At 38.2% G+C, this 19,030-nt stretch overlaps 1 protein-coding gene across 1 annotated transcript; it reads right to left on the reverse strand.

The window, feature by feature from the left end:
* On the reverse strand, nt 1-16,933 carry LOC133990045 (voltage-dependent L-type calcium channel subunit beta-3-like). The gene is made up of 13 exons (XM_062428226.1): nt 16,835-16,933; nt 15,592-15,657; nt 12,058-12,180; nt 11,705-11,844; nt 11,191-11,252; nt 10,973-10,998; nt 6,636-6,716; nt 6,400-6,458; nt 6,188-6,297; nt 3,721-3,872; nt 3,445-3,540; nt 2,439-2,612; nt 1-795 (listed from the first exon to the last, which is right to left on the reverse strand). Exons 1-13 carry the CDS (start codon nt 16,931-16,933, stop codon nt 1-3), a joined length of 1,983 nt encoding a protein of 660 aa, XP_062284210.1.
* Nucleotides 16,934-19,030: the final 2,097 nt, after the last annotated feature.

The raw sequence follows: 19,030 nt of genomic DNA on the forward strand, positions 1-19,030 counted from the left end.
TCACTGTTGTATATAGGAATCCCTGTGCCATTGTCTTGCATCTCTGTCTCTGTCTCTATCTCTGCCTTGATCCCTATCTCGGTCTCTTTCCCTGTCCTTATGTCTGTCTCTGTCTCTGTCTCTGTCTCTATCTCTGTCTCTATCTCTGTCTCTGTCTCTGTCTTTGTCTTTGTCTTTGTCTCTGTCTCTATCTCTATCTCTCTCTCTGCCGTGGTAGTGGTGATAGTTGTGGTGATTGTGTACAGGATTGTGATCCGTGTGGTGTGTCCGTGGTGGAATATGCTGGTGATGCCTGTGCTGCCGGTTGCGCTCATTGTGCTCCTGCTCATAGTCTTCTCTGACATGTGGCTGGCTGTTCCCGCGCTGATGTTGTTGGTGGTGGTGATGGTGGTGGTTGCTGTTATGATGATGATGGTTTTGGCCTCGGTGGTTATAGCGAACCTCTTCTTCATCCTCCTCCACCACATCCTCTACCTCCTCCTCCCTCTCTTCAGGCAGGTGCCTGCGGGGAAGCCTCTGGGAATAATCCCTGCTTGACTGTACATCCATAGCACCAGATGTTTGGCTGTGCTGGGGTTGGCTACGGTGCTCCATTCTGCGGTGGTGGTGATGGTGATGGTGATGAGTGTGCTGGGGTCTCTTTGGTTCAGTCCTCAAGAGCCGCTCTTCCTCCTCTGTTTGTCCCTCATCAGCCCTCTGCTCCTGAGCAGGGGCTGAAGGGGCCTCCTGGTCCAAGTGGTTCTCACGAGAAACCTTCCTCTTGGAGGCTGCTGACTTCTTGCTCTTCTGCTCATCCTAGAAATAAATGCAACACAATGTCATCTGACTAAATCACACAATGCATGCTAATACATACTCTCAATACATACAGTACAATACACAATACACACTTGTATTTTCAAGTTCAGACATACACAGCTGCTATGAGGGAGGCAGCTGGCCACTACGTGCCTATACTGGCAATCAAACCAGAGGCAATTTGAATATTTTTGGATGGTAATGTTCAGTTTTATCATGGGACCTTGGACCACTCAGTGCAGCCCTGTGCAATTACATGTAGACAGATGCACTATTGGCATCAGGCTTCTCTGCATCTGTTTTACAGCTGCTGCAACTATTTCACAAAATGTCAAAAATAATGATACACATCACTTACATAGTTACCCAAAGGTTACTCGAGCATATATTGTAAGATCATTAACTTTGCTATAACTTATGACAATCAACAGGCCAAAAAGAAGGAAAAACATTTCATTACATAATCATATCAAATACAGGAAGACAAGCTTATCTTAAAGGTTTAAAACTGTTACTAAAACTAGTGATCAGTTATTAAAACGCTGAGTAACATCATTGTAAGATACGCATGCAATCCAAATGCAGAAAACCAACTAGAATCACTGAGAGGTTGTGGAATGACCAGCATAAGATATTATTGTGCATGAAAGTGGAAGATGTTCAATACCCATGGATGAAACCTCCCTTTCAGCTTGGAGTGCAAAAAAGCTATTTGCATTTGGTGATCTGGCTAGACTCCTGGGTTTTAATGAGGTGGTGAGTAGCTTTGCACAAATATGGGTGAGAAGAGAACACCTATAAGTAACAAGTAACAAGATATTTTTGTCATAATTATGAGATTGGGATCTTGTAATTATGAGATATTTTCTTGTATTTATGATATAGTCATACTTATGAGATATGGAAGTCATAATTACAAGACAAGGCTTTTTTTGCTGGTAACTGCAATGTGCTTCTTACACCTGGTATAAATCTAAAATCTAATGTCTGGTATCGATGGCAACAGGAGAAATTTCATGTATGCCCCCATTACTATTATAAGAAGGGCTTTCTTGATTTTAACCACTGCCACTTGTGCGTATGCATTTCCTACCGGAGTTCCATGTGTCATGTTAGCTAGCTAGGTCTGACAGATTCCTTTGGATGTGGTGTGTAGTTAAAAAAAAAAAAGTTTTCACCTTAAAAATGTAATTTATGCAAAGTTGTATGTGTATTTTCTGCCTCCAGTTTGTTAACAGGAATATGTATATTCATGTGTTTTATTGATTAATTACACACACATCCTTCTTGCTAACACCTAAAGAAGGCACAATTGTAACTCATCTCTATTAACACAGTGGAAAAATATAAAACTACAGTAGAATTAAAAGTTATCTCACTCACCAGAGGAAGACCTATCTCATTTCTTCCTCTTTCCAGTGGAGAAGGATGAGGAGAAATGAAATGAAAATGTTAGATGAATAAATGGAAACAAATTAAATCATAATTTACATCCAAACAGTTTTTCCACATACAGCAGACTTTCTGTACAGGTGAAATGAGCGGGATGAGATGAGATGATATGACACTATGATATTACGTCCTATCATTTCATTGTTTAGGTGGTTTGTACTTCTCATATGTGTCTGTTTTTCATGTACCGGTATTGCTGAAGGACTGGTGGGCAGTGTATTCTCAGCCAGCTGGGCCACCAGTGCATTGGTAGGCTCCATCTCTGGGGGATGAGTGGCTCTCCAATAGGACTCCAGATAATCAGCAATGTGCTCACAGGCGTCAGTTAGCTGGTTCTCATCTAAAATGACGTCAAACATTTCCTACAGGAAAATTAGGACAATAGACACAGGACAAATCTATAACTGAGACAGAATTAAAATGCTAAAAATAACTCTTTTGGTAATCAAGAAAGTCTATGAGTAGGTCCTGCAACAAGGTTCAGATAAGGAGATGTAAGGAGATAAAGTAATTTAGAAAAAAATGAAACTCATGCATACAATAACCTGGGCATTCTTTCAGGACTTTTTTTATATTTTTTATATCAGGAAAATGAATGCTGATCTTGACTAATTAATTAACTGTAAGTGGTTCTAACAAATTAAATAAAACAACATACCTATTATACACACATGAGCTCAGCCTTACCTAGAATTAAAATGCTCATGAGTTGACACCAAAAACAGTCTCTAAAATATTTTATTTGGATTTTTCATATTCTATTTATTTACTTTGCTATTTAATAATAATGTATACACCTTTAACACCCTAAGAACATTACATGGTGTTTCAAAGCCCTCAAATACGTCTAAAATACTGGGTTCTGCTTAAGAAAATATCCACAGTGTGTGAATTTAAAGCACTAAGTAAGTCAGTAAGTTTTAAGTAAGTCCTAATATGTTCTTTAATATAATACTGAGGAAACGACCCCACTGTCCTCAATGGCATCCATGGCCCTGCATACACTTCAAGCAGCCACAGGTGTATTTCCACTTTAAGGCAAACTCATTATTTACACTATTTCTTATTTACCAGTTTAATGCCCCTTAAAATTGCAGTTATCATAATAAGAATCCAGCTATTCATTCATTGATTCAAGATAAAAGTTATTACTACTGCACCAATTTCACACAGTGGCCACTAGATGGTACTCACTGGTGGGCATTGGGCGAGCTTGTCTGCTGCCACCAGCTGAACATTAAGATGTTTGGTCTGAGACTTCCCTCTTGTCTTGATCAGTCTGGTCAACACCTACACAACAATGATATGAAGAGAGAGAGGAGAAAGAAAGAAGGTTATAGTCGCTGTTGGCATTTCACAGAATTATATTCCTTTAGTACAGACAGTGGAAAGGTCAGCTCAAAAGAAGGTGCAAGTCAAGTTGAGTAAAATGTACTTCATGTTGTTACAGTACTCTCTGAGCAAACTTACTTTTGGTGAGGAGATCTTCACATAAACAAGGATTGGTGCCAGGGAGGTCTTGGACACCTGGAGAGGGTGGTTGACTGTGTCTGCATCTAGCACCACCAGTTGCAGGCTGCGGGCCAGCTCAAAGATGCGCTCCACCTCTCCCTGGATCTGGGCTGCAAAAGCAGAGTGTAAAGACATGATGTTGACACCTAAAATCCAGAGAATCCATCAACTGTGCATCTTCTAAGTCTATGTCCACATTTAAAACAAGATGCTACATCTCACAGGTACCATAACAAATTGTTCTTTAAAGATGATTGATCTTTAACTTTGAATAGTAATTTCATGTTTTTTATTTAATTTTTAAATGACATAAATACTTTGAATGTGAATATATATATATATAATTTTTTTTCCGCATTAGCACGACAGTAGCAACAATTTAAATATATAGATTTCTTGTTTTTTCTCTATTTTGTAAATCAAGATGTAGAAATGAGAATACACTCTGAGATATTTTATTTTGGACTTCCAAACCAGAAATTAGATAATCAAGTTGTCATGTTGGTTTTGTAACAATAAACTACCATGGAGATTTCTTGTTTCTGCATCTCAATTTAACAATATTCTTGAGCGTGCATTTATGAGCTTGAAAGCCGTAAAAATCTTAATTTGGGTCCACTTACTAGCTTTTTCTAGAGCTTTCAACCACTTCTCCAGATTGAAAATCCCCATAAAAAGCTAGCAGGGGACCTTTGAGTTACGATTCTTTTTTGGAAAGTCTCTGCCTCTTCATTTCTAATGCAGAGAACAAACAAGAGTACACAGACCTGTGAACAACTCACATGACAAATGGAGAATGGCTCACTAAACACCTCAACAGATGAAAAACTGTAAATCTGGCAGGAATTATGAAGAGACACTGCCTACTCAACGAGGCTACCAAATAAGCCATGTATTTTAGTTTTCCTGGGTTACTACTGTAATCAGTGAGAAGAACCAGGATATGCTGCACTCCATAAGACTGGCCACTTAGGTGAGGGCAGGAACACAGGGCATGGAAAAAGCATGGCTGTGAATATCTATCACTTCAGCAGATGTGGTACTGCTCACAAATATTCTACTTTGATAACAGTGAATTACATCTTACACATCTGTCAGCCAACTAAAACACATAATCTTGATCAAAGTTAAATCCAACTTTAAACAGTTGTAAAGAGTAAAAATCAGTGGAAGTATATGTTTACACATTCAACAGTGTCAGAACAGTGGCTGATGGTGCAGATATGAGGTAATGGACAGAGGGAAGGAAGGAAGGAAGGAAGGAAGGAAGGAAGGAAGGAAGGAAGGAAGGAAGGAAGGAAGGAAGGAAAGGTACTTGGAGTTTTAAAACACAGATGAACTACCAGTGCTTTCAGTCATACATACCGGCAGCATCTGGGATGAGAGAGCAATGAGAAAGACAAGAGTAGAGAAAACTAAGTAAATCTTATCCCCCATCCATTCTTTTTCTAACCTACTGGGGGAATTTAGAAATGGTCTACTGGACACTAACTCTGGGGCAAAGATAGCAAATTCCCAAGAAAAATGCAGTAAACGTCTCACCATACAATCCTCACTGACACTATTCAACAACCTTCATATGTCTCAAATGTTAATCTGTCATCTCTTTTGTGCTCCAAGGAAAATTTCAATTTATTTGCTTTCTTGCTGAGGGTCAGATGAGGGGATCCATAACACTATCTTGTTAGTATGCTAAACATGAAGCCATTGTACAGCCAGCAGCGTAGCTTACCATAAAGACAAGAGCCAGGCTGAAACAGCACACCCAAAATATAACATGGTAATTAGTGAGCTTTAGAGGTGTTAGTAAACAGATTAGAAACAGATAACCTTTGGACTGTTTCCAGTCTTGTGCTAAAAACACTAACCAGCTACTGGCTGTCTTCAATGCACAGATATGAGAGTGATATTGATCTTCTCATCTATCTCTCTATAAGAAAGCAAATAAGTGTATTGTACAAAATATCAAAATATTCTTTTTATCATATTTACCTGTGGTGCATAAAGTGATTTCCAAGATTATTCTCTTGGAATGAGGGTTGATTTATGCAGGATATACAAAAATATTGTGAACACAAACTGAAAAGTTTTAATGAGATAAAGAAATAGAGCAAGTCTGACAGACCTACATAGGAAAGTAACAGTTGCTTGTTTTATTTGAACCTAATTATGGCTCCAAGTGGGTGAAGTCTGCCACAAGGGACAACACAACGAGTGCAAGAAAGCCAAGACAATTAAAGGAAATTATTTCAGAAGTTAATTCAGAAATCAATTTAGGGTACTTTTCTGTTACTGATACTATTTCAATTGTCCTGGTGGCTGGGGTGTAGTAAACAATCTTGCTCCAAACTGATAAAAAAGGTGCTTAAGATAATTTATCACAACTATTGGTCCCAGACTGGGATGATGCAGTAAAGATATGTACCTAAATTGGAGCGGGTGTTCGACCGGTCCATTAAGGCCTTTTTTCCAGGGTTGTTGAGAATGGATCGTTTAGCCAGAGAGATGTCTGCCGTGACCCGTGTAATAGTGATTCTGGAGAACAGACAAGGTAACAGGCATTAATACACAGGTATGATTTCTAGTATGTTTTATTTCGACTTAAACGCAACACTGAAGAATTTAATCAGAACTTACCTGCCTTCAAATCTGTGTTTTAAATAGTCAAATAGAGCTTTTTGCATCATATCTGTAACCTGAAATTAAACAAAAGTCATGGATTTCAAATTCAAACACACACACACACATGCACACACACACACATATATATTTAAATCTCGATTAAGTTTCCCAGCTTTACATCTTAGGCCCAACAAAACGTCAAAAGTCATTAATTAAGTGCTAAGATTAAAATGTGTGGGAAGCAGACTTACCTCTAAGCCCTTCAGTGATGGTCCCATTAGAACCACAGGACGCATTGTAGGCACTACATCATACATAGCCACCTGCTCTCCCTAAACCCACACAGAAACACAAGTTTAATTCAGTATATGTCATACAGTTTATCTCATCTAGCTGTGAATGCATGTTTACACTACAAGCAACAAGACTGAAAATATGTTCATTTTTTTTAAAGTTGTAAAGCCTGAGTTCATGATGTACATTAACTGTCAAAAAGGCTTTTCAGCCATAAAAATCTAAAAATCTCAGTTGTATTTCTGTAGTTTCATTGTTTCCCTAACAATGTGACTGTTTAATAAACAGTATAGCATATACAGGCAATTTTAAAATGGTCAGAAAGACATTCAAAGGTTCCCAATTGACTCCAGCTCTAAACTGAGGGTGATTTATGTCTAAAACACAGAGCATAATAGTTGCATCCATCACTGGGTTCATGGATTTTACCTTATGTAATCAAACACTGTGCTGCAGGATGATGAACTCTACAGTTGTGACCAAAATTATTAGCCCCCCAGGAATTATGGAACATTTTCCTAAAATTCTTCCCAATGTTTGCAGCATTGATGAAATTCGATATAATCAAACATTCACCAGTGCTTTTTAGTAGCTTTTGGTACATTTTCGAATATAAAATAACATTTTAGGCTAGATTTATATCAAATATAGAGAAAAATGGGGATGTCAAAAATATTAGCCCCCATGATGGGGTGGTCAATAATATTTCCCCCAATGTGAATTATTGCCTTCAAAAACACACCTAATTAACCAATCAGCTTTCAAACCACACCTGTGCAGTCAATTGGCTTCCTAACAACACCTGAACATTAAATCAGCATAAAAGGACTCCAAGGAACAGGGCACTTGAACACATTATTGAGAGGGACTACTTTTACTCACCATGCCAAAGACAAAGGAAATCAGTCTTGAGCTCAGAAAGAAGATAGTGGAGGCTCATGATAAGGGGGAAGGCTATACTGCCATTTCCAAGCGTTTCACAGTGTCTAGAACCACTATACGTTGCATCATTGCCAAGTACAAGGAGACAAATTCTATAAGAAACAAACCTGGGCGTGGTCGTAAGCTCAAGATTTCAAGAACTTTAGAGAGGAAAATTGTCAGAGATGTCAGCAAGAATCTCCAGACATCTGCCAAGATGATTGTTGCTGACCTGGCCTCTTCTGGAGTTGATGTTTCAAGGAGCACAGTTGTGAGGGCTCTCCATCGTGGTGGGCTTCAGGGCCATTGTCCAAGAAGAACCCCTTTACTCAAAGAGCGGCACATCAAAGCCAGACTGAGGTTTGCCCGTGAACATTTGAAAGGTAAAGATGAGTTTTGGAAGTCTGTGCTTTAGCCTGATAAGACTAAACTGGAATTGTTTGGGCACATGGATCTTGTTTATGTTTGGCGAAGAAAGGGAGAGGCCTTGAACCCTAAGAACACAGTTCCCACAGTTAAACATGGCGGTGGGAGCATCATGCTGTGGGGCTGTTTTGCAGCCTCAGGCACAGGGAGCCTTGTTCGGGTGCATGGCATCATGAAAAAAGAAAATTATGTTGACATTTTGAGGGATAATATGCAGAAATCTGCTCGTAGTCTATCCTTAGGTCGTCGCTGGGTCTTCCAACAAGACAATGACCGAAAGCACACATCGGAATTGGTCCAACAGTTCCTGAAGGATACCAAAACCAAGGTCCTGGAGTGGCCCGCACAGAGCCCAGACCTCAATCCTATTGACAATCTGTGGCGGGTGCTCAAAGTGAATGTCCATGCTCGGAAACCACGCAATTTGGACCAGTTGGAACAATTTGCAATGGAAGAATGGGCCAAAATCCCTCAGGAGACCTGTGCCAACCTAGTAAAGAACTACTCTAAGAGGTTGTTGTCAGTTGTGGCTCAGAAAGGGTACACTATTGACTATTAATGGCCAGGGGGCTAATAATTTTGGATTTCTCATTTTTGCCCTTTTTTGTTTCAACTCATTGTATCAATAACATATCCTAATCAAACTTGTCAACTTTTGTCTTTGTAGTGTCTTTGTTTCCACAATAACAAACACGTGTTGTTAATGGACATTTCCATGGAGAAATCAAAAATTTTGACTATTTTCACAAGGGGGGCTAATAATTTTGGTCACAACTGTAGGTCTTTCTGTGGTTAACACATAAACACTGGATTCTTGTCAAGACACAAACCCTGGTCATTTACAAAATTGAAAAGAGATATGCAAGTCCCTTCATCCAACAGGGCGCTCCAGGAATATTACATTGTTTTTAATAATGACCCACAGTAGACTTAAACTTAAAAATCTTAAACGTCGTCCAAGAGGCAATTTATGGTTGTGGTTTAACCCTAACCCTAACCGTAACCCAGCACTGAACATAAAAACACATTGAAATCACATGAGATAAATAAGCTTCTAGGCATTAAGAGAGGATGGATGAGGGATCTTGAGGAGGGGGACCACGATTGATGTTTTCCACAGTGACAGGACCACCTGGGTGTCCAATGAGGTCGCAAGAGGGAAAGCCTACAGAAAATCCCACTCAGTTGGGTTGTGCAGTGTTTTAACACCCTGGGCTCTTTCATGTGTTATTGCTCTCAAACACTCATTGCGCCACCTCCTCCTCAATAATCATTTGACCTTGTAGATCTCATTTTTTACATTCCTCTGTATCTTGTTCCTGTCTTACAGGCTTCCGAAGGCAAAAAGCGTCTTTTTCTCATTTAGTATCTCCTTTGACCCTTTATTTACCCATGGCTGGTTGTATGGGTATTTTCTGCTGGTCTTTATTGGAATAACTGCATTCACACAGAGGTCTACAGTGTATAACTTCTGTCATCTCATTTACATCGGCAAAATAATCTTTAAAAACGCTGCATGATGTGCACTAAAAGCACCCTTTCAGAGTCTCAACACTGTCCTCATCCCACATCTGGACCTACTTTTCCACAGATTTCACCCTCTTCAGAATCTGTCAATAGGTGGGTCTAAGAAATTCAGTTGTGCGGTATACGCCACCCAAAGGGGCCTTGACGAAACGGATGAACATGCCTTGGGGATGGAGCCATAACATGAATCGATGGTTTTGTTTTTTCTTGTAGGGGAATCGACATACTGAGAATAGGAAGACAGTGTGCGTTTGGGGGTCCAATTATTAAAATCACCCATTATGAATTTAGGCGCATCTAGGGAGATTTCATAAAATTCTTGGGTAATATTAATAATACTGTCTGCTCTCTTCACAGTTTTTGTCTTTGCATGGATATAAACAACAGTGAGAAATATTTGTGGGGACTCACCGGGAAGGAAGGAGGGACAATGATAAGAATTGAATTTTGCACCACCTCTTTGCCTGTAGTCTCTCTGCATCAGTCTATGCATGTGATAGTAAAGTCCAACACAGTCTCACTAAGCCAGGTTTTAGAAAAGGAAAGAGCACAAACTTTCCTGTAGTCGTACACGTAGCGAGCGTTTGCTTGAAGCTCATCAACATTTTTCCTTTTATCAATTGAATGTATGATAAAATAATGATTGGGAGCCGAACTTTTGTTTTCCTTCTTCTAAGTTTTTGTCCTCCTTTCTTTCTTCTTTTCTTCTTGTGTCCATCATAAAAAAAATCCTTGTAATCTCTGCAGGGAGATGTTTGCATCAGGCTGATTTTAATCACTTCAGTAGGAGCTATGTTGCAGGAGGAAGTCTCTGCTGTAGCATATGTGTGAATCCAATTTGCCAACTTGATCACTTGCAACACTGACTGCAAGCAAAATAACTCCTAGTGATAAAACTAATCCCCCTGCACTTATCGTGATGCCTTGTAGTCTGATACATGAACAAGCATATCAGCAATGAAAAAACAGCTATCATGATAACAATAAGCAATAACAAACAAGACTCAGACAAACGGGGCTGCTGGTCACAAATCTTACTTGAAAACCAATCAACAACATTGTAATTACAGAAACTCAGGTTCACCCTTTCATACCACAGTGTAACACCTTTGTTAAAGCCAGGTTCAGTGAAATGTGTTTGGCCCATTCAAAGTGATGGAAAATGCAGGTTTATCACTAAATCTGTCTAAAACTAAAGGTGGGCTATTGAGTTTTCCCTAAATTGTATCTCAGTTAATGCTGCTTAATTAGATCATGGAGGCTTTGTTAATGCATGAGAATGTATACAGTGTAAACCAAACAGAGTTGCTTGCAGTGCAAACATACAGTTTTAGTGACAGTGGGTTTACATTTTTAAGTTTTTAATAAAGGAAAGCAAAATTATGAAAGACAACAGAGCAACAAACATTCAGTCACTTACCGGTTTCTTTTTCACCTGCTGGTTGGCTAGTCGAGACAGAGGAGATACCTGATGTTAATTCACCAATCAATAAAAGATATGAGAGCACACAATTTCAAACTCACACACAGACACACACAGACACAGACACACACACACACACACACACACACACACACACACACACACACACACACACACACACACACACACACACATACACATACACATACACTGACCTTGTGAAGGGGGTGTATATTTCTTTGAGTTCATATCTTGAGCAGCTTGAGATGCTGCTTTGCTGAAATGTGATCAAATGACCTGAATTAATAGTCAGTTTTCATTCATGTTGAAAATAGAGTGCCATACTGTGTGTCTGGTGCTCTAAGATACTGCTATAGGCCTACAGCATGTAAAAAGCTTTCAGAGTAAATCCCCTGAAGTGATTCAGAACACACAGTTGCCACCAAAGCCAAATTTACAAGATCCTGTAGATGTGTTTCTATCACACTAACTAGGTCAAGTTGAAATCTTGCAGTGGGTAGTGGATCCTCTCAGAGTAAATACAACCAATATTGTCCAATGTTCTCCTTTTGGTCAGTCTATTGATTTATGTTTTTTTTTGTATGTTTGTTAGACCAATGAATATTATCATTTGGATTACAGTACACTACTACAGTAGACTTGTCTGCAACAGTAGTCTACAACCGTTCTCTATTGAAGCTAGTGGAAAGAGCAGCATGTCATGCGTACTTGGCCAAGGCCTTGGCAGCTTTCCTCGCCTGGACCTCTCTTCTGATGAGAATGGTTTCCAGATTGACTGGACTGGGGACAAAGCCCACCACACCATCCTCCTTCACCGGCCGTCCAATCCACCAGTCATTGTTAAATTTCTGGTAAGTTCAAGAGAAAAGAGAGTGTATATTTACAGCTTGTATTGGCATAAAAAAATCTGATAAGCAATTGCATTATTGCATTTTATTTCACTTTTATCTCCTGCCATGTGTATCCAAATCTTAATGCAGAATGTCATGCCTCATAAGAGACATCAGGGTAATAACTCCACTTTTATGTAACTCATTTATGTGTGTGTGTTTGTTGCAAACCTCTTTGACATGAAGGAAGTCTCTGGCCTCAAAGGTGACAGCCTGGCCTGGCACGGGGACGCTGTCGTCGTCTGCTGGCGTGTACGAGAAGTTGCAACGTACAGCAAATGCCACAGGCTTGTACTGAGTGGGGACACAAGACAGGTATTTATAACAAAACTACTAATGGATTCCTAAAATATCATCATTTCTACATTTAACCCACACACATATTCAAACAATTGAATCATTTTGCTCACAAATGATTACATGCAGTACATTATTTTGAATCTGTACATTGAAAACAATCCTTCAAAATCTAGTGACAGCTAGCAATGAAGAACCAGAACTAATGTGAAATAAAACTGATAAAGAATTCTCATGTAGAAACATTTTCAGTACTACATTAAGCACTGTTATCTGCCCAAATGTGATTTTAAATCATGATAGGATTGCTAACTAGAGGATACAATAAATATTTCCTGTACTCATGTAAATGTGTGCAAAGCTGTTACTATTATTTTCAAACAAACACAGTTACATATTTAGGATAATATTGTGATGTGCATGCCTGGGAGTATGGCCATGTACCTGTATGCATGCTGTGCATACCCACTGAGTGTGTGCGTCATGTTCTGTATGTGGATCTGCAGCATATGTCGATGTGTCATGTATTAATTCTGCATTGTGCTTTTATTAACTGCCACAATGTGCAAAATCAGCTCTGCAGGTCATTGTTAACAATTAGTAAATTGAAATCATTTTAAGGGAGAAATGCAGTATCATTCTGAACTCTGCTCTTACATTGAAGATATACGGAGCCCTGCAGGTGTCATGGAGGGGGGGGAGTGTTAAATTACTAATTTGTGGTCTCCTACTCATGTGCACACATGACTAAATTATTGCTTCTAAAATCACTAATTATTGAATTAATGCACCATTAAAAAATGTCACATAATTTAAGGGACATAACAGATTATGTAATGGAGTTTAACGAGCAAAATGTCAGGTGTATACACATACCCTCATCCAGTATCAAACCAAAATTGAATTCAATCCAAGCGTCTCATTTAGATTAGATTGGACATGGATTGACTATCAAATAGTTGTCCTTGCCACCTCAATGCTGAATTGTGAAACTAAATTGGACATTGTCTCAGCAACACTGGTCGGTTACTGTCATACTAACTTACTGGGCCACTTGAACAGAACAGAGTCATCATTACTGTGATTAGTAACATTTGTGTTTGTCCTAATAGAACAAGTCACAATGTCTGCTGTGAAAAACACTGATTCCTTCCTCTTTGTTGCACAGTAGCTACTGTATGCTTCCCACTGATAGAGAACCTGTTGGCGTTGTAATCCTATCAGAGTCAAATGTCAGTAGCATGCCGATCAAACTGCTAATTACTCCACTTTAGAAAGATGAGACTGTGGGGTCAGCAGGGGACTGGCCGAGTTGTGTTTGCTGCCTTAATTACAGAGCCCCATTGGGAGCACATTAAATCTGTGGGGGAGGAATTAATTGAATATTCAATGGGACGTGTATCAGCAGGCGTCGCTTAAAAGGCAAAGAGAGGGTAGCTTAATATCAGCTGCGATATTTAAATGTCTTTTTGTTTACTGACCTTCATCGTGATTACATATGCCTACAGAAAAAAACAACTGTGCATTCATTTCCCTCTATATGTGTGTGTGTGTGTGTGTGTGTGTGTGTGTGTGTGTGTGTGTGTGTGTGTGTGTGTGTGTGTGTGTGTGTGTGTGTGTGTGTGTGTGTGTGTGTGTGTGTGTGTGTGTGTGTGTGTGTGTGTGTGTGTGTGTGAGGCACACTTAACTGTGATATTGAGAGACAATTTCAGAGGTTGCAATAGCTCAGCTTTGACTTGACCTGATATCCAATCTCTATCACTTTTAAGGCTTTAGGAGTATTGGAACTATATTTGCCACTAAAATGCACTCCCCAGTTGTTCCTCAGATATTTCACATCGCATGTCAGCATTACACAACTTAATTAAATCCTAATCAGTACTGTTTTCTTCAGGCCAGTACTGATATCCGATAACTATATTGTTTGATATTTGTCTTTTTAATATAAACACATTAGATAAATCATGTAATGTGTAAAGCTTTTGACCAGAATCCCTTAGATTAGTTTTTTTTCTAAAAGAACTGTGATCAAGTTTGGCACTAAATGGGACAAATTTAAACTTGAGAGATAAACTTGTCAGTTTCTCTCCAGCAGTGTCTTATGTTATTTATTAGTTGCCATACATAATATATCTATCAGTCAGGCTCTAATTTTAATTATCTTCATCAAACCATTTCAACTTGAGTATTTACAATAAGACACATATGACAGCCATGATTGTAAAGCTTAAATATCTGCAGCTTTGGCAAGCAGTTTAGGCAAATTACGGATGCACTGCTGAAGGGTAAATCAGTTTCATGGTTTCGAGTTAGGAATGAATTTGAATTAAATTGCCCACAGTGTTTGTGTAAAGTCGTTTACAGATTTTTATTCCAGCTCATTATATATATATAGTATACAGTATATACAGTATATATATACAGTATATGTGTGCTAAAAATAAAGAAAACACAAGCAAATACAGAAATGCTGCAAGTCCAATACATCGTAAATTTAAAACTAAAACCACTCAACAATGAATTCTAATTTCCTGTTATTGGAAATATTGTCTATACACCTGCCACTGTTAGCCTTTTACCAATAACTAGCCTGTTCATCAGTTCTTAGTGTCCCATAGACATGTCCTTTGTGTTATAAGACTTCACTTGTTTGGTGCAACCTCTAGCATTTCTACAGTATATCTGCTTGTATCTCTGTATTTGCAGCATATTTCTTTAAGAAACATACATGTTGTCAAATAGAGGATTTCTTTTTATTATTTCACCTTTGCTTATTTACAACATTTTTATATGATGTATGTGTTGTCAAAGTGTGGTGAAGATGTTTTTTTCTTGTGTTTCATTAAACTGCAGCACATTAAGCTTGACGCTCCACTGCCACAGTATGCCAATAAATAAAGGAATAAATGCAAATTATATTTTAAAGGGCAAGTCTAGATTTGAACTCTTGACTTGCATGTGAACAAATGTGCAAGAATTAAAAAAAAACATGCTGGAACAAGCAGTAGAGAAATTATATTAAGTGATTTATCTCATCTCATTTGCACATCAGATTACAGATTACTGTCCTTGTATATGATTATAGTTTCTAAACTGACACATTCATCACATTTTGGGATGAACTGCTGTTGCAGACTTCTTTGTTTCAGTGGATACAAAGATGACTGCATTGTAGGAATTCTTCATTATTACTCTTCTGCAGACATTGAACACATAAAGAGATGACAGGGCTGAAGATTGCAATTACTCATTTTAATAGCAGAATATTGCTCTGCTAATCCGATGGCCTGATATCTGTGTTTCCTGTCTGTGATGTAATCATGTCCTTGAGAGCAGCCTCTCCGAAAAATGAGTCTGCGAGGGCTGCAGTGAGTCGGGTGATACCATGATGCAACAGTGAGACAGTACCTTGGCCTTCTCCAGCTGCACCTGAGCGTTTCTTTCCTCAACGACATCCGAGTCCTGACGCTCTCCCTGGAGGAGAGACAGAGAGTAACGACAATTAGTTCAGTGGAAAGAAAAGATGTGAGAGCACATGTGAAAATCAGTCAGAACTTTTAACCACACATATCAGCAATATGTTATGACTGATTCAAAGTAATGTTGGGACCACTTGTTGGTGCAGTCATTATTTGTTTTTACTTATTTAACTAGGGGAGCATCACTGAAAAATCTCCTCAGGAGGGTTTTAGTCAATTAGTTACAGACTACGACACAAAAGAGAAAACCCACAACATAATGACATCAAAATTAAAGAAAATCACAACTGTAAAATAAGAATAAGAATGATATAAAATATGCTATAGTGGAAACATTGTGAGCTGGCATTGTAAGGACCACCTAAGAACAATAAACACATTGAGATTCTAATATACCCCAAAACTTCAGCACAGCAGCCAGATGAGAAAACCAGCAATGTTTTAAAACAGAACTCGAGCAATTCATTATCGCACTTCTGTAAAACTAAGGGACTTGTGAGAGACAGATATTGTAAGAAAAACACATTGTCAAAATTGATACAGCAGAGACTGAGGTGTCCTGGTTTTCAGTCCCTAGTATGGGTTATGCTCCAAAAATACTTCATTCTACACTTCCCACAACATCCACTTTAAAACATCAATGTGCCCAGTTTCTAACAGACTACTTTTTGTTTTATTTTATTTTTTTGATGAAGTGATGTAATTTGAGACTCAGACTTTATCTTCTAGTTATTCTGGATAAACTGAAAACGTTATACAATTGTATTAAGGGGCTGTGAAAAAAAGTAAAAGCACCTTCAAAAAAAAATCTAACTACTGTGGGAGCAGCAAATATATGAGAAAGTCCCTCAAAGACGCTCTACACAGATAAACAAATCGGGGGGGAAAGTGTTAAAGTAGACAACAAATGCAGAGAATAAAAGACAAAAAAGACATAGTTTCCTTTGAAAGTTTTAGACTAAGATCTGAGTATTAGTTAAAAGCAGCTTAAAAAAGGTGAGTTTTGAGAGCTTTTTAAAACTGGAAATGGTAAATGAGTAATTGCATTGTCTCAATTAATGCATTTCCCCAAATGTCTCATCATTTCAGCCACATTTCCAGCTAATGCAAACAGAATCAACACTTTACTGTTAAGCTTGTGACCTATGATGCATAACACATCCTAGACATGCCTTCTCTGTGACTATCACTTTTTCCAGAACCATACAGCCTTTAATTGTCAGAAAGCGGTGCAGCAAATCCCTCCTGGGATAGTCAGGTTTATGTACCATGTGTCCCAGAGATTAGATTGTCCCCTCAAAGACATGGTAATTAATGCCCTCTGTGTCATAGCCAGGAGATGGCACAGCCCCCTACACACTTGCATCCCAAAGTCACAAATCAGCTCTCAGGTTGTCACCAGTCTGCTCAGTATGACGCATTTTAACAACGCAGTTCTTGGTGAACTCCATGAAGCCAGTGTACTAATATCAAAATGCCTTTACACACACTTATATTCATGAAACTTTACTAACAACTTTGAAATGTCATGCTATTTTATTTACTGGCATTTTTCTTCTTTTTTTAATGCTTTTTTTACGTTTACTGGTATTGCCTTTGTAATGTTATATAATATTTGGCAAAGTCTTTTTTCTTCATTACAAAAAATGAATAACAATTTAGGGTTCAATGTCTTGCTCAAGGACACTTATGACCACTTATGTAGAGGGTAGGAGAAGGAAATTTGTGAATCTTGTAATTGTTGGTTGTTATATCTGATAGATATTTATTAAACTCAGCTCCATTTTCAGGATTTCACGTCAGGTTTTTTCTTTTTAATAACTTTGGATCATTTAGGTTCACCGCGCAAAACAAGAGAGAGGAAGAGAGAAATGTCTAAAATGTAGATTTTTTTAATTGACATACCTTAATCTAACAGACCTTTAGTAACCAAACATCCTGTAAGGTTACTGCATCAGATTGTATTCATTATAACTTAACTGTAGCTTGATGGCGTTCACTTCCCTCAATACAACTTAACCCATATTAACCCGTTTTCCTATAATCACATTCATATAAAACTAATATGCACTGGCAAAGCATCTTTTGTAGGAAGCTTGCTGCACCTGGATGTCGCCTGGATTATGTTTTTTACGCAGCACAGCAACGAGACAGTTCACGGTCAAGGTATTGAAAAAAAGTAACTTAATCTAAAACCACAAAATGCCATTTTTACCTTACTGGACAGATTAAACAAATGAGATATAATGTGTTAATTAGTATTTTTTTTTAACTTTGGGGAGAGTGAGGTTTGCTGTTTACCTCCTACTACTAGTCTTCATGCCTACCTGCTCTAATTTCACACTTAACACACAGACATGAGAGTTGCATCGATCTTCTCATATAACACTCAAATAAGTTCCAATATGTTGAACTATTCCGTTAACATTTTTTATAGGATTGTGGTCTTAATTAAATATTAAAAGGGTCAACTTGAAGTGCAAGAAGCATGCACCTTTTTAATATTTTTCCCAAATCACACTACTTTACAAACCTTAACTAAACCTGACAACGTGTGAGTTGCAGGAACCATCCACTCCATCCACAAGATCTTTGGCAAAACAAAATAATAATATCTAAATATATTTTGTAGGAATACAGAATTTCCTCCTTTAAAACTCATTAATAAAAAGATAGTGTAACAATACACTTGGTAAATAAAATCCAGCCTCCACCTACTCAGTGTTATTCCAAATGAGTGCACACTGCGCTGCCTGACACTAGTGAGGCAGTGTGACTTTGACGATGATGGATTATGCAGCATGTCTATAGACCAATAGTTATAATGGGCCTATCTTCAACTGTAAACGACTGTTTTAATAGCTTGTGTTATGAAATTAAGTGGGAGGACAGAGGGAGCGAGCTGGTGGACGGGAGGAAGGGAAGCGATAAAAAAGAGCAGGAACGAGAATAAAGAGTCACATGAGGATACACATCAAATTATAAATCAGGGGGGTGAGATTTATAAAGTGTAGATACACACAGTGTGTGGTGAAGTTTAGTAACTGGGTAGAAAAGAAGAGAGGGTTGATAACTGCAGTAATGTATAAGACAGTTTGCTGCACTCTCGTTTGTTATATCACCATCATAGACTTCTCCTGCCACCAAATAAGTGATTTATATATATATAATATTTGGGATTTGTTTTGAATAAATACTAGATTTGTATTAATCTTAGTTTAGTTAATTCTCCACCACATATTTGGAGGTCTTCTCAAACTCCTAGTTCTTTTAAATGCATTTTTTCTGTTTTCTACTTAAAAGTATACTTTTTTACCTTTTATTTTTATATACTTTAAAATCCTATTAAATATAATTTTATATTGCCT

This window comes from Scomber scombrus, chromosome 11, assembly GCF_963691925.1.
Source record: "Scomber scombrus chromosome 11, fScoSco1.1, whole genome shotgun sequence".
NCBI classification, from domain to species: domain Eukaryota; kingdom Metazoa; phylum Chordata; class Actinopteri; order Scombriformes; family Scombridae; genus Scomber; species Scomber scombrus.

Coding starts and splice junctions, on each gene's coding strand:
- LOC133990045 (XM_062428226.1), bottom strand. CDS start 16,933: ATGGTACATAAACCTGACTATCCCAGGAGGGATTTGCTGCACCGCTTT. Junction 10,999..11,190: donor ATATACACCCCCTTCACAAG/GTCAGTGTATGT, acceptor TGTCTCGACTAG/CCAACCAGCAGGTGAAAAAG. Junction 796..2,438: donor CCAGTCCTTCAGCAATACCG/GTACATGAAAAA, acceptor ATTTATTTCTAG/GATGAGCAGAAGAGCAAGAA.